General features: G+C 37.0%; 1 protein-coding gene across 2 annotated transcripts in view; it reads left to right on the top strand.

Annotated features, from left to right (window-relative positions):
- Positions 1 to 14,888, top strand: part of FGD4 (FYVE, RhoGEF and PH domain containing 4) — an 81,501-nt gene that overhangs the window by 50,364 nt on the left and 16,249 nt on the right. For both annotated transcript variants that reach the window (XM_074902056.1, XM_074902057.1), the window contains exons 5-10: positions 3,997 to 4,086; positions 6,088 to 6,233; positions 10,425 to 10,581; positions 12,321 to 12,459; positions 13,372 to 13,430; positions 14,057 to 14,203. In XM_074902056.1, coding sequence (XP_074758157.1) covers positions 3,997 to 4,086; positions 6,088 to 6,233; positions 10,425 to 10,581; positions 12,321 to 12,459; positions 13,372 to 13,430; positions 14,057 to 14,203 — 738 coding nt within the window. The remainder of the gene's footprint in view (positions 1 to 3,996; positions 4,087 to 6,087; positions 6,234 to 10,424; positions 10,582 to 12,320; positions 12,460 to 13,371; positions 13,431 to 14,056; positions 14,204 to 14,888) is intronic.

Here is a 14,888-nt window from a genome sequence, read left to right as displayed (position 1 = left end):
GGACTCAAGATTAAAAGAAATCTTAAATTCTCCTGGAGATTTACATTTATATGCCAAATACTTAGGGAAGAAATCTTTAGATCATGAAGCAGCTATGACTTGAACGGGTTTAGAAAAGAAAACCCTACTCTGTTATGTTGGACCGAACTCAGCATTATAAACAAACAAGCACAACATAGATTGAATGATATTTGTTCATACTCTACATCTCTCACCCTGTGTTGCTTAATGTATTACTGCAAAGCCCACGGAGCAAGGGCTACACCTAAGTAGGAGTGAATCATATGCAGCATCACTGTTGTGTTGGTAGGTATAGTTTTCTTGATAGGAGATGCTTCCTGTTTGGTTTGGATTATAAATTATGGCTTTAATATAATTTTGGTTTATGTAAAGGCTACTTTACATTAGCATAATTTTTGCAAGCTTAGGACAATGGAAAAACAATGTTAGGAAATTTCAGCACACATGAAAAAAGTTCATACTCGCAGCAGCATTTTTCCTACTTGCTAATTTCAGAGTTCAGGAAAAATTTAGGTAAAAATTACTTGTTTTGATTTCTGAAGCATCCATAGTAACATGATTCTAAGGATGTACAACTTTGTACTAAAGAATATTTAACTAGGCCCAGGTGAAATACTTACTGTAAGCATCCATATAGAGATACAAGTTTGAAGTCCTGCCTGATGGACCTACTGCTATCTCACACTTCTGATATTTTGATTGGCAGTTGAAATCGTGTTCCTCTAACGTGAACATTTTATATATAGCACACTAACTGTTTCTGTTCAGTTTTATATGTTGAGTTGCCATGTGTTACAGATTGTCACAGAAGTTTGAAATGTTCCCTGAAATCATTGAGAAGTTGTGTTTGAAGCAATAAAGTATGTGTCCAGATATACCTTGTAGTAAACTTTTGTCTCGGTATTTTTTGTTAACTGCAAGGAATGCAATATAAATACTGATTTACTAAAAGCATAAAGAAATTATAGGAGAGAAATATAAAAATTTTCTGGCAAAAAAGATACGTGTCCATACCTTTCATTTCTGTTATCCTATTATCCTCCTTATGAAGAGATGTGTGCATTTGTGGTTATATCCCATGAAAATAAAGCTTAACTTATAACTTAAAAGATAATGAAAATTCCATTTTATGGTTAATTATTAGATTTGATACCATAGTTCTGTACAGATTTCATATGGTAGTTCTTTAGGGAAGCATTGAAGTTCTAAGAATTTGAATACTAACTCCATGTTTTCCATGGTTTTTAAAGTTTTTTTCCTTTAAGAATTCTCCTCAATTATTTTTACAAGGTTTTTCAAGGCTGTATTGTTGAACAGCTCCAGTAGTGAATGGTTCTGCGTCATTCTCACTGTCACAAGCAGCATTCAGGATTTATTTCCAAATTGTATTGTAAAAGTTGCTTTCTTCTACGTGGAATAGCCAAATTTGGGTCTGCAGAAGTTGAGCCCCTTCTTGGGGTCTGCCTGGCCTGAGCCCATAACTTGGTTGCTCCCTGTGTGCCTGCTTCAAGGAGGGGTGGGTGAGCAGCTGGGGGTAGAGGTGCAGTGCAGCATTGTGTGTGCCACAGCAGAGCTGTGATGGCCATAAATTAATTCCCTGAAAGCAGAAAATAAAAAAAAAAAATCTTTATGTGTACATATATACACACAAACATATACGTCAGCTGCAGCACTGGCTTTGTGCAATGGTGTCTTTCCACCAAATGTTCCTTGCTGTGTAGCATGGTGCTGCCAGGACCCATGTGTCCACCCATGTGTCTGGTCCCGGTTCACCCCATGTGCTCATGACAAGTAGCTGCCACTTCCATCAAGGAAGATGGATGCTACTCCACAGGAGATGGATCCCACTACTAGCAAAACAGCCCATGACCTGTTGTTCCTAGCAGGAAGGAAGCTGGAGCAGCTTTGTGGAAACCAGGTGCTTTTCTTTAGACAGGATAAGACACTGAAGTGGGTGAATGAATAGGGAGGAGGATGGAGCTAGTAGTAGAAAGCACAGCTGGGAGTTCATGTAACATGTGGGTAAATACTGAGAGAGTAAGGTGGGAAATTGGGGACTTCCTTAAAAGAAAAGTAGCAGTACAGTTTTATGTCATTACTGCACTGATATAACCCCGTAGGTGGGTGTTCTTACACCAAAATAAGAACATGCCATTGTGAGTGAAAGATCCGTGGTGTGTATTTTTTCCCACGTGGAAGATTCCTGTGTCGGGTACTGCGACTGATGTAGAAAGGAGTCTGAGGTTCAAGAACTAGGAAGATGTGTAAGGTTGATAACAAGAGGATGGGAAAGCTGGAGTCAGAGCATAGTGGGCAAGTAAGAGGGATTTGCCCTTATTTAGGAGTGAGGATTAAATGCTTTTTCTGAATTGCTCATTTTGTGTGATATTTTTGAGTCTGCTAAACGTGATTTACGTTCTTTTAATTAGTTCAAGTAATCTGAAAACTGTGGACTGGTTCTGTAGCAGTGCTTCAGGGAGAAGGTGGGGTTTTGGGGAGAGAAAAAAAAATGGTATAGCTGCAGAACCAGTAGCCTCCATGGTTTTGTGCCTCAAGTCCACATGTGAGATCCCTTGTAAACGGCTGCACTAAACGGCATGCTGTAGCTGTAATAACTAATCCTCTAGCTCCCTGTGGTGTCTCTTGACAGCACTTAAAATGCTGTTCTGTAGGTTACCGTGGTTTCTATGCTGATTTAAACAGATTTAATGAACAGCTTTGAAGTCACTATGAAAGCCTGTATTTAGGTAGGAGGCTTGCCGTGTAACAGTGTGGCTGTTAACACTGCAGATTAGAATTGAAATGTGCTCAAATTTGAAATACTTATTGAATACTGAAACGGGGAAAAAAGCCACTGAAGTGCTTTAAACGAAAAGACTGTACTTAAGATGGTTTGCAGAATACTGAATATTTATAAATGTTCTTGCAAATATTTATCATACTCTTGTTGAAAGCAGTGTGCAGTCTGAAATCAAAAATAACTCTTTCAAGCTCTCCTCTTTATTTCTCTATGAAGACTTTCTATGGTTTGTCTAGAAAATTACCACTTTCCCATAAGCACCACGATAAGACTGCCATTTACTTAAAGACTTGGATGTTGTTAGTACTGAACACTTTTCAGTGCTAGCACTAGTTCTGGAAGAGGAATCTTGTAATGGAAGTGTAATTTTGTTGGATCTGACACTTGTGAGCCTGAGGCATTTCCCTAATGTTTTAATATTGTAGAAGGCTGTGCTTTCATTGTTTGTTTTGAAGTAACTTCTTATAGCAACTTGTAATTATATATTCTAATGTATTTAGTTTAATATTGAAATTTAAACAAATGTTGTAAGTTTCTGTTCCACAGAAGAATCAAAAATATGTGTTGTGGAATGAAAGACTTTAAAGTGATAACTTCTCTAAGATGCAAAAGTGACTTCCATAAAGACGTAGCGGAGGAGCCATCTAATTGCAGTCAACAATTAATCAGCAATGAGTGTATTGATGAACATAAAACATTTTGTACAGTATTTTTCAATAATTCTGTTGCTCAAAGAACATGTAGTTCAAATAACCTTCCAAATAGGGGCGGGGGCGAACACCAACTAATCCCATCTGTTCCCTCTTACTCTGCAAATCAGTTCTTCCAGCTCTGAAAGGTCGGTGGTACTTGATTACCAGGATGTGAGCGCTGATCTGCTAAGTAGGGAGTTGGTGCTCTGGCAAAGATCCCTGTACAAACTGGGAAATATTAAATGTTTTTGGCTTTCAGTTTTGTTCCGCAATTTGATTTTTATCCTCTTTTGACTTTGTATCTTGATTAAACTGCTGGAAAGTTTGTATTTTTCAAAATGGGGTGTCTATTACTAAATGTGACTCTTGGATTTCAGTTGCTTTTTTGGACTGTAAGGTAATCACATGTCTTCTCAACTTTTTTTTTTAGTATTAAATTATGTTTTTTTCTGTATCCTAAGAGCTCTTCTTATTTTTCTGCAGGAGACAGATGAACAGAAACGTCACAAAATTGCCAGTGAACTTCTGCAAACAGAAAAAGCCTATGTTAGCCGACTTGACCTCCTAGATGGGGTACATTTTTTCTTGAATTTGTTTCTATTGTTTTGCCTTGAATTCACTTGAACGGCTATGCATAAGTGTATATATGTTACATAAGAGATGGTATGTTTTTCACATTTTTCAGAATTTTCCAGTCAGTCATTTGCTCTTGCCGTGTAACTTTGCCTTTGTTTCTATTTTAAGAATACTACAATTTTAAAAGTATTAGAATTTTATGGATATTAATGCAACATGTTCTCTGTGTGTAGATGTCACCATAAGCAATAGTAGTTTATACTGGTAGCCCCTCCAACAAAGAGGATGGATAACAATTTCTTGGCTTCTGGTGAAACTGAAAGCACCTACCCACTAGAAAATTACAAAATCTTTCAGATTTGAGCACTTGATCAGGATTTTTCTTCAGTGCCAAAGAACCTAGGAAGATGCCCATTCTAAACTGTATATCCCCTATTTTCCCACTATGTGTTTAGACTAAACCCTACTGAAGTGAACAGAAATTACTCTTCCTGCAATGAAAGTGTTGAATTCTTGTGCTCTGTAGAATCAAATTGTTATTTCTTAAATGTGAAAGTGTGTAGTTCTTGAGTATTTTCCTTTAAAAGTCTTGTTTACCTTTTCATGTAAAACATCCATTTTACCTGGATATCTATAGCTTTTCATTGCCTTATTCCGTGGTATTTTTCTCAGACATAAATTTCTCAGGCCTAATGTGTAAGTCTTATAAAGATGAAAAGTAAAAAGCCTCAACTGATCTGATAATTGTTCAGGCTGCTTGAGGATCTAAGTAATTGTCCTCATGAAAGTGGATCTACATAGACCTACATTGGAATCGATATATGGTATGTTTTAAAAGACAAAGTATTGCAGGAAAGAGCTTTGATTTAGAGAAGTTTAAAAATAAAGAAGGAAAATGTTTACATCATTCATAGGTTTTTCTGATGGGTAATGTACAATTATTTTCCTTGATGCAATCATAGGTGCATTACTCCAATGCCTGTTTTCCAAATACTAACTGGACAGAGTTCTAAAAAATCAGTTTCAAGCACAGCTGCTCAAGTGCTGCTAATGAGAGGAAAGCAGAAGACTGAGAAGGGACTATTATGTTTCTAAACTTGGTTAAAAGGTTATGTAACCTTTATAGTCCTCAAAGTAACTTGTCAAAATTAACTAACTGTTCTCTTGGAAGTGCAGCAAAGTGAATGTGTTTTAAAGTATATGTGAAAGTGCATGGCTTTTTCTTTTAAGACACTTTTGCTGTCTCAGTTGGGATTATCAAAGTTCCTGTCTTCAGACTCTTTCCTTCTTTCCCGAGCCCTTACCCAAACTTCTGAAGCCCTCTCTAGGGAGATGCAGACCGTTCAAGCATGGGAGAGGGAGACAGAGGGACCATAAGCACTGGTTTATATTATGTGCACATTAAGAGTTGCATATGCCTCTAGCCATTTTGTAGCTGCATCTAGTCAGGTAGAGCTCACTGATGGGAAGAGAATATATTTTTAAAAGAGACTATAGTAGAGTCCAGTCAGAACTGGGTCCTTTTTGTTCTTTAAATGGTATGTGGGGACTGCTCATAGTCTGCCAACTACTTTGATTTCAAGAGGATTAGGGGATGCAGCATACAAGGAGAGTGGTTGAGCTAACAGTGATCAGACATCATGCTAATTGAAAAGAAAGCAAGAGTGGAAAATACGACTGGAAGACTGGGAAAGCTGAGATGATCTAGCTGTTAGACAGGATGGCTGGAGTAGATCCAAAATGGCACTACTTCAGTTTGGCTTTCGTTACGTGTGTGCTGCCTGCAGTGCTTTTCTGGCTCACAAGAAAAAAAGTGAGGTGTAAGGGAAAGAAAGCTTTTGATTTCTGGTGAGGGAAAGACAATGAGTTTGTCACTACCTGTCTATCTTATTAAAATATTAATCTTGCCTCGGTTGGAATAGGAGGGATGGATAGGTGGTCTTCCATTGATTAAAGATAACAGGCTGATAGATTTGGGGCTCTTTTTCTGTATTGCAGGTATTCTATTCCAGACTCCTTGAGGAAGCAAACAGAGGTTCATTTCCAGCTGAAGTGATTAACAAAATCTTTTCTAACATTTCATCAATAAATGCCTTCCACAGTAAATTCTTACTTCCAGAACTTGAGAAAAGAATGCAAGAATGGTAAGAGGCAATTCACTGGTTAATATACTACTAAAACTGTGTCTGTAGAAACTCTGTCACAGGGTTGAGGTAGGGAAGGTACCTTCATAATAAAGTGCTCCAGGTCCAGGAAGTACTGTGGGTAGGAGAACATCTGCTCTTCCACTCTTCATCAGGTTCTGACTTAATAAAGGACTCACATCATTTGCTCAAAATAAAGGACATGTATCTCGCTGAAGCTAGTGAGATTACTCATGATTAAATGCCTTGATGAATTAGGGGTTCAGACTGAAGTTATGTGCTACTTGATTAATTCATTGCACAGAATACAAAATTGAGATAAATAATACGTATGGTTTTGTGCTACCCTTGTAGCACAGTAAGCTTTGTTGTTCTTGTTTTCTGTAATAAGGTGGGATACATTCTTGTTTTTCTGTGTTTTGGTTTTCTGTTGAAAATTAAAATCCATTTCAGGTGTATTTTGGGGCCATTTTCCATCCAGCTTTTTTCTTGACCTCTATTTGGAACAAGCAAGGATAGGTGAGGTGTGCTCTGATCATACTCTGTAGTGATCATGTAAAGATATTGTAATATCTTTATCCTGTCTTGGTGTATGCAATCCTGGAGATATTAAAATATAACCATGTATTTTCTGTCTCTTAAAAGTACCAAAGCATTGCTGCTTCCCTACTTTATGTGGGAAAAGGGATCACCTCATTTAAAAAAAAAAAAAAAAATTACAAATATTGTTTCATCCAATTGTTTCAGCTCAGCATATGTTTGACTTCTGTATTCCATGTTATCTAGGGTTTCTTAGGAGGAATTCAAGTGTTTTTCCATATATCATTTCCATTTACACTTTCATATAAGCCCTTAATTGCCAAAAATAACACTAAAAGTTGAGAAATAATGTGGTTTTGTGACTTATATGAAAATCTCAGAACACACAGTGGTGCTTTAGACAACAGCTATGTCTCTGGACTCTGTAAGATGTTTCCTCTTTAAAATGATGATTCTTTGAAATAGAATAGTTGAAAAAATGTAATAGGAAAACAAATGCCTGTATTAAAATAGAGTGTATATTCGTGAGAAGTGAAGTTTAACTTACTGTATTGATTAAAAAGCAGCTTACGCTACATTATGTCAGTGATTCTGTGATGTACTCTTAAAATTTTGCTCTAGGCACTTTAGAGAGCACAGAATATGGGTTGCACTACCTTATTTGCAAAATGCTAGATAGCTCACTAATACTGTGTGTATAATTATAGATCTTCAAAGGTCAAAAAGTGCTTTTGCAAATAAGCTTTGAGTATTGGTGCGAAACTAATAAATTGCATCCTAAGGATTTTATCTCTTCCACACTGCTTGGAAATAACCTCTGTGCTCTAACCGAGACAGCCTGTTTAAATGTTCTTAAAATGTTTTGCTTTTGTGAGGAGTTAGAAGAAAAGATGCAGTTGAAGAAAACTATGTCTGATCATTTCTGATCGAAAAATCTGAGCTAACTTTCTCTTCCCACTACCAGTCTCTGAAACTGTCTGGCACATCAGCTTCTACCAGATACAGAGTTCATTTTCCTCGGTAGTTCCCCTAATTAGATATAGAAAATACTTAAACCTACCAATAGAATATACTTGTGCACCAGTTCTGATGTTCTTTAGCTTCCAATAAAAATAGCTGGATAAAAATTTCTGACACCTTCCCCGAGTTGTGGTTTGTTTTGAAAAAACAAGTAAAAATATATAGTGTTGCAACTGGGAATGAAGATCAGCAGCAGATTCTTCTTTCTTAAAAGAAAAGGCAGTGTGAGTCTAAGCTTATTGAGTGGAAATGAAATTGTCTGGTAGTTGCATTTTGAATTAGTTGAACAACAGCTGGAGCTGAGTATTTTCTACAACATATGGCTTGAAAATACTGGAAACAGCCTTGTTGCAATATATTTCCAATGAAAAGAGCATGATAGAGCATAACAGTGATTCCACATCAAACAGAATACTGATCTAACTCTTTTGTACCTGAGGATGACCTTAGCTTGTATATTGGAAGAGAAAGCAATCTTTCTGTAGCCACCTTTGCTATACTGTGATTTTAGAGACTCCTGCTTAGATTTCTTGCAGCCATGACTGTTTTAGATAAGATGCTACAAATTCTGATTAGTAGGCCAGCTATTTCGTGTTTGAGTTTTTAGAATACAAATGTGAATACTGTTGTGGTCTGATAACAGAAATACAAAGTGTTTCTTTACCTGTGTTACAACATAAAGTCCTATTTCTTGACCCATACAATGATGCTGTCAGTGTTGATTTGGGTCCACAGCATTTCTCTTTCTGAGATCTCTATCCAAGAGAACAGTAGCTGTCCTGGACCTGATGGCATTTAGTAGAAATTAGCTGTATTTTGACTCGTGGTGCATAGTGTTTGAATACGAGATGAATTAGTTACCTATACTTTGTATGTCCATCAAGGAGGGATGCTGGTCTCGGAAGGTTCTGCTTTCTGTGACTTCTAGTCCGTGCTATTCTATCAGACCTCTTTGTGTGATGTCAACCTTGTCTTTTTTACCTGAAATGATGATGAATTTGTGTTTTTACAGCCTCAGTCCTTGGACATATAAGGGCCTTCCTTGCATGAAAAGTAGTTTTGAAATTTTTTTACTCTTCAGAAGCAGTGAAATTGCAGCACTCTGGGTAAATGAGCTGTCATAGGTATCCAAGGAGCGGGCATAGAAAACTGTTCCTACTTCTTGATTTATAAAAGTTTTAACACTTTCTTCTAATGTCTGTCTAGTAGTAGTAGTAGTTGTAAAACAGCTAAGTAGAAGTATTCTTTTTTGTGTCAGTTTCTTTAGAAACAAAGGATTGCCACAGTCTTTTCTGCTTTAAGGTTTTTTTTAATTGCAAAATTTTATTATTATTTATCTGTTAAATTTATCAGAAAACTTTAATGTCTGTGTTTTGTTTTGGGTTTGTTTTCTGGAGACCTCTGGAAATGTGTTGACATTTTCTTTGATTCTGTTGGAAATAGCATGATATGTATTTTATTTTCAGTTACAAAATATACTGCACTGCAATAAAATGACAATCCATGGAAAAATAACATTCAGTGAATCATAGGAGAGGGTTCTTTTAAATTGCTAGCTTGCCTTTGAAAGTGTATGTGTCTGCTTGTATGTAGAGTGATTGAACAAATACATGAAGCTAATTAAGGGTGGAGAGCCTTGGTGATTTCAGAGACCAACTTCCCACCCTATCTTGTCCCCTTCTCTAGTTGCCAGATCCAGCAGTAGCTCAGACCTCTGCCAGGTCTTACACAGGTACCTTCTGCCCCCCCAGAGGCAGCTGGAGCTGGACCAACCTTTGCCAGTTCTGGCAACATTCACTATTCTGGTAACTTTTCCCTTTTGTGCAGCTTTTCTCTTGAAGTGGTGTGCTGGAGTAGACCACTGAAGTAATTGCAGTAGATTGCTTTGCTTCAGACCACTACCACAACATTGATTTCACACTTTCAGAAATCCAGAGGTACCAAGTTTCTGAGTGTGTCCTCAAAAATTAAATATGAAACGTGTTTCCTGTTGTAGTTCTCAGAGATGCACGTGTGCTGTTCCACTTTCTTTGTGTTCGTTGAGAATGCAGCTTCTCTCTGCCTCTCCAGCAGTTTCTCTACTATTCTGTTTTATTTGAAGATGCAATCAGTATTCAGGGAAGATGTGAGAAAGTTCTCACAAAAGACTGGAATCCAAAGGATTCTCTGTACTTCATAGTTTTTCTTAGATAAATAAAGAATTTTAAAAGTTGTAAATACATGTATGTATATAAGGCACAGAAGGGAAGTGGTACAGTATAGATTTAGTCCTCAAAACCACAGGTTAGATATTTAGAGGGTAAAGGATGGTCGAAAGAAGATAATGTAATTTTAAGGAACTGCAAATAAAATAAATAAGACCATGTTTTGCAAACAATATCTTTCAAGCTATCTATCATTATAGACAGCTTTTCTTTTTTTAGTGCTCTACATGACCTATAATGCTTACACATCATCAAAGAGGATACAAACACTCTTTCTATGTTAATGCTGGCCAGTTTAAATGGTTATGTTGGAAGAGGCAATCCCAAACAGAAGGAATCTCTGTTAAACACCTGAAACCATTTTGTAACGTAGCATGAATTTTTTTCTTTCCTGTTTGTTCTGAGATTCCACCCTCTTACTTTGCAGGACTACCACTCCCAGAATTGGAGATATTCTGCAAAAGTTAGCTCCTTTCCTCAAGATGTATGGAGAGTATGTGAAGAATTTTGATAATGCAATGGAATTGGTGAAAACATGGACTGAACGATCACCTCAATTCAAATTCATTATTCAAGACATTCAGGTAATGGGGAGAATAATGTAGATCTCCAAGTAATACAAGCATGTATAAAAACATATAAGTTTCTGGGTGAAAAAGGATTAAGGAGAAAATTATATACCAAATCAGATAGAATTAAGGGTGGTTGTTTTTGTCTGCTTCACACCTCATTCTGTTTCTTCTCCTCCCTTCACGTATGTACATATACCCACCCAAATTTCCTTTCCATTTGTACTGGGTCTGGCTGAGCTGGAAGTGGTTTTCCCCTATAGCAGCGCTCACGGTGCTGTGGTTTATGCTGGGAGCTGGCAGGGTGTTGATAGCACCCTGGTGTTGTGGCTGCTGCTGAGCAGGGCTTACACAGCACCAAGGCTCTTTCCGACATTTCCCCCCAAGGTGGGACGGGGTGGGCAAGATCTGGGAGGGGACACAAGCAGGACAGGTGACCCGAACTGACCAAAGGGATATTCCAGACCGTATGACGTCTGCTCAGTATAAAGCTGGAAGAAAGGAGGAAGGGGGGGGGGGGTTCACCCTTGGTCCTGCGAAGCAACCACTACGCGTATCGGAGCCCTGCTTCCTGAGAAGGCCCGACATCCCCTGTCCGTGGCAAGTAGAGAATAAATCTGTTTGCTTTTTTTGCTTCCGCATGCAGACATTTGCTTTGCTTTGCTTACATTAAAACTGCCTTTGTTTTACCCACAAGTGTTGGGTTTTTGGTTTTTTTTCCTATCTTCTTTCCCCCTTTTTGCCCTGTTGAGAAAAAAAGGGGAAGAGAGGGGTGTGATAGAGTGACTTGGTGGGTACCTGTCATTTAGCCAAGGTCAAACCACTACACCAGTGCAACACAGAGGACCAAAGTAGAAAGGCTGAAACATGAGAAGACTAAAAATATACTGCAGTTTCTCATAGATACCAAAAGTAAATACTGTTTTAGGATAAAGTGACATATCAGTGCAACTCTAGATCCTTGCACTGAATCCACAAGTACTGTGTTGGCTCACATCAGTGCTGTTATGCAGAGCTTTGGAAGTAAGTATATAATCCTAAATGCTGAGCCACAAAATGTAAATAAAGCTTAGCTGTGAAGCAATGCACCATTCTTGTCAAAGGTGTGTTTTATACTCTCTAGTGCTCCCTGTAGGCTTCTCTGTGAATTGGCAGGTATGTGTCTTCCTACTGCAGACTGAGCAGCTAGAAATAGGATCAGGTATTTCTGCTTAAATTTTACTACTCTATAAGGTCTTGTGATTTTAAGACAGAGAAGACAGCTATGTGTATTTTAATGTAATCTTTTAATTGGATCTAAGATTATGGGAATGAATATGCATCTTAAAACACTTCTGATGAAGGTTATGTTATGAATGAAACTCAAAGAAAGCACTCCCTTCTCAGATAGTTAAATGGGCTATAAGGGTATATTTTAAGAGTTGTTTTCTAATACACAGGCACGAACTGTTCTTATTCAGTTGTAATTCCTTTGAGTTATTACAAAACTAAGTTAAAATACACTGAAGTTCGGCAGGGGTTTTTGGTAGCACTTTTATTTGTGAATTCTGCTGGTCACTTAGAAAACTTTTTACAATTATCTTTACAAAAGAATTCCTAATTATTTGGTTTGGTAAAATATTTCTGTTTTCTTTCAAAAGATCTGTCATGCATGTTTCAAAATACATTTATGTTTTATCAGTCGTAACTTTTATTTTACTACATCTTAATAACATTTTTGCCTACTACATTGAAATATGTTTACAATTTTTTAGAAGGAAAAAGTGTGTGGAAATTTGACATTGCAACATCACATGCTAGAACCAGTGCAACGCATTCCACGCTACGAGATGCTTCTAAAGGACTACCTAAGGAAATTGCCTCAGGATTCTCTAGACTGGAAAGATGCTGAAAGTAAATATCTTCTAGCCATTAAAAGAGCTGTATTAAGATAATAGTAAGAGGATATTGTAAATTAAAGATCTTTTCAGGAAAAAGAAAATGAAGAAGCAAAGTCCCTCTGAGAACAAACATAGAATTTCTTCACTGGATATGTAGGGTTCTTTGAAAAAAATCTCTCTGAATAGTGGATGAAGTTAATATATAAACTGTAAAGCCTCTAGTGTTCTCCTAGAGCACATAAGTTTTGCTTTTGTTTTGGAATAACACACAGGTTTTTGTTTATTTGATTTGCAGATGATGAGGAGTTGTGGTGGTTTTTCTTTGGGTTTTGTTTGTTTTGTTGGCATTTTGGTTTGCTTTGTGCACATTTGGAATGTATGTCTCTTATTTGTAAAAAAGTGGCATTAGACTCATTGTGTTTTTAAGGTCCTGTGGGGAAAAAGAACAGCCCATTTTAAAATTTATTCCTCTCTGTATTTACACAAGAACAGTTCAAGATATTTCCAAGGATTGTTCAAAATTACTTGCCAAATAACTTTTAAAAAATACTTGTTAGTACCATTACTGTAAATATTTGTAATATGAGCTTTTTCAATTAAAAATTTAGATTGACATTCTGGACTACTCTGAGAAAAGAGGGGAGAGCGCCATGACTGTCCACAAAAAATGTGGTTCTAAGTGCTGAAGCTCTAAAGGAATCTGCAATAATTCTCTTTTGATCTTTCCAGGTTATGATTTCTATTTGGTAGCTGACTTTCTTATGCTTTCTACTTTACCTTGGTTACTTTTTATTTATAATTTAAGAAATTTATATAAAAATTACAAACAATTTTATAGAATGGTCCATTTTTTTTTTCTCCTATTAACATATAAATATGTAAACATGCAGTTTTTTGGTTTTACTTCTCTCTTTCTTCTGTTTAGAATCCTTGGAAATTATATCCACTGCAGCAAGTCACTCGAATAGTGCAATAAGAAAAATGGTAAATTATCCTCATCTTCCAGTTCACTTTTTAATATACTTTATTTGAGTATTTGGTGAAGCTAGGACTGTGAATTGAAAATCTTCCCTAAAATGGCAAAAATGGGTTTCCTGTGTCCACGTGATTGCTCCTACTTAATGTATTTATACAACTTCTGGGAATGATAGACAAAATCTAGCACTGCACCTAATTCTCTCAAGTGGAATATGGCACAAACTGGGTTCCTCTGCTGGCTCAAATAGCTGATACTACGCTGGATATTCAGCCTTGTTTCTGTCAGTGGAAGGATAATGTTTGTAAAGAGTAGTTACTGTTTCTCTACCTTATTGGGCTGGCGTAATCAGTATTTCATTAAGTATGTGAGATATTTTGGAAATGAAATAACACAGGCTGTATATATAACTGCATTTTTAAAATTACCAAGGAGATAACATTTCTAAAAGTACTTGTTACCATATCAACTAAGTTAATCAGTCTGCATGGCTGACTGTATATACCAGGTATATATGTTTTTCAAAGTGAACAGTCTCTGGACTGAATGCAAGCTCCCCTAACTTCATTTAAACATGCTTAAAGATCTGTGCTTTTAATTAAATAAGTTTTGTAACTGTATTTTCACTGCAAAGGAAAATCTAAAGAAATTGTTAGAAATATATGAGATGCTGGGAGAAGAGGAAGACATTGTGAACCCTTCAAATGAACTGATAAAAGAAGGACAGATCCTCAAACTCGCTGCTCGCAATACATCTGCTCAAGAACGGTATCTTTTCCTAGTAAGTACAGTGGCCTGTGTTTGTAGGAATGGCTGTATACATTTCTAGTCTTGAACTACCAGAGAGGGAAATCCTATTCTAGTTGATGTCAGTGCCTTTCCACTAATGATATTAGAGTGTGAGTAAACCGCATACTGCTTACAGAAAAGCTTGAAATCACCATTTAGAATGGAATGCATGGTTTTAAATAAATGGAACCAGTGCCCAGCAACTCCCTTTTAAATAAGTGGTTCCTGATTAGGTCCTAGAGCATGAGAACTTTGATATTCTCGTGAAACTGAAATGTAAAAGCTTAGGATTTTAGTCCTGATAGATTGTGTATTGAGATTCCAGTAAGTCTTATGGTTTTGTGGGAGCTTGTTATGGTGGCAGGTCATCCTTTTGTCAGGTGCCTGTGTCCTGCAAACTTACAAACTATAGCCATGCTCCCTTACAACTCCCTTGGAAAAAGTTTGATGTACTTCATTGCTTCCCATGCATTAAAAACTGCTAATACATGTTTGCTTATGGGCCTCTGGCATTGTATGTCTTCTGGTCAATAAAGAGTAGTAACAGGTTGTTGAGGCACAACTCCTGCTTATCTCTGCTTCACACAAGGAGAAATCATTGAATAATAAGACCTCAGATGGGACTAGACAGCTGATGAAAATTATGTGCACTTTGTATGAGAACTGACAAGTTTAAA

This window comes from Athene noctua, chromosome 3 (genome assembly GCF_965140245.1).
Source record: "Athene noctua chromosome 3, bAthNoc1.hap1.1, whole genome shotgun sequence".
Lineage (NCBI taxonomy): Eukaryota > Metazoa > Chordata > Aves > Strigiformes > Strigidae > Athene > Athene noctua.
This window is presented reverse-complemented; position numbering and strand designations above follow the sequence as displayed.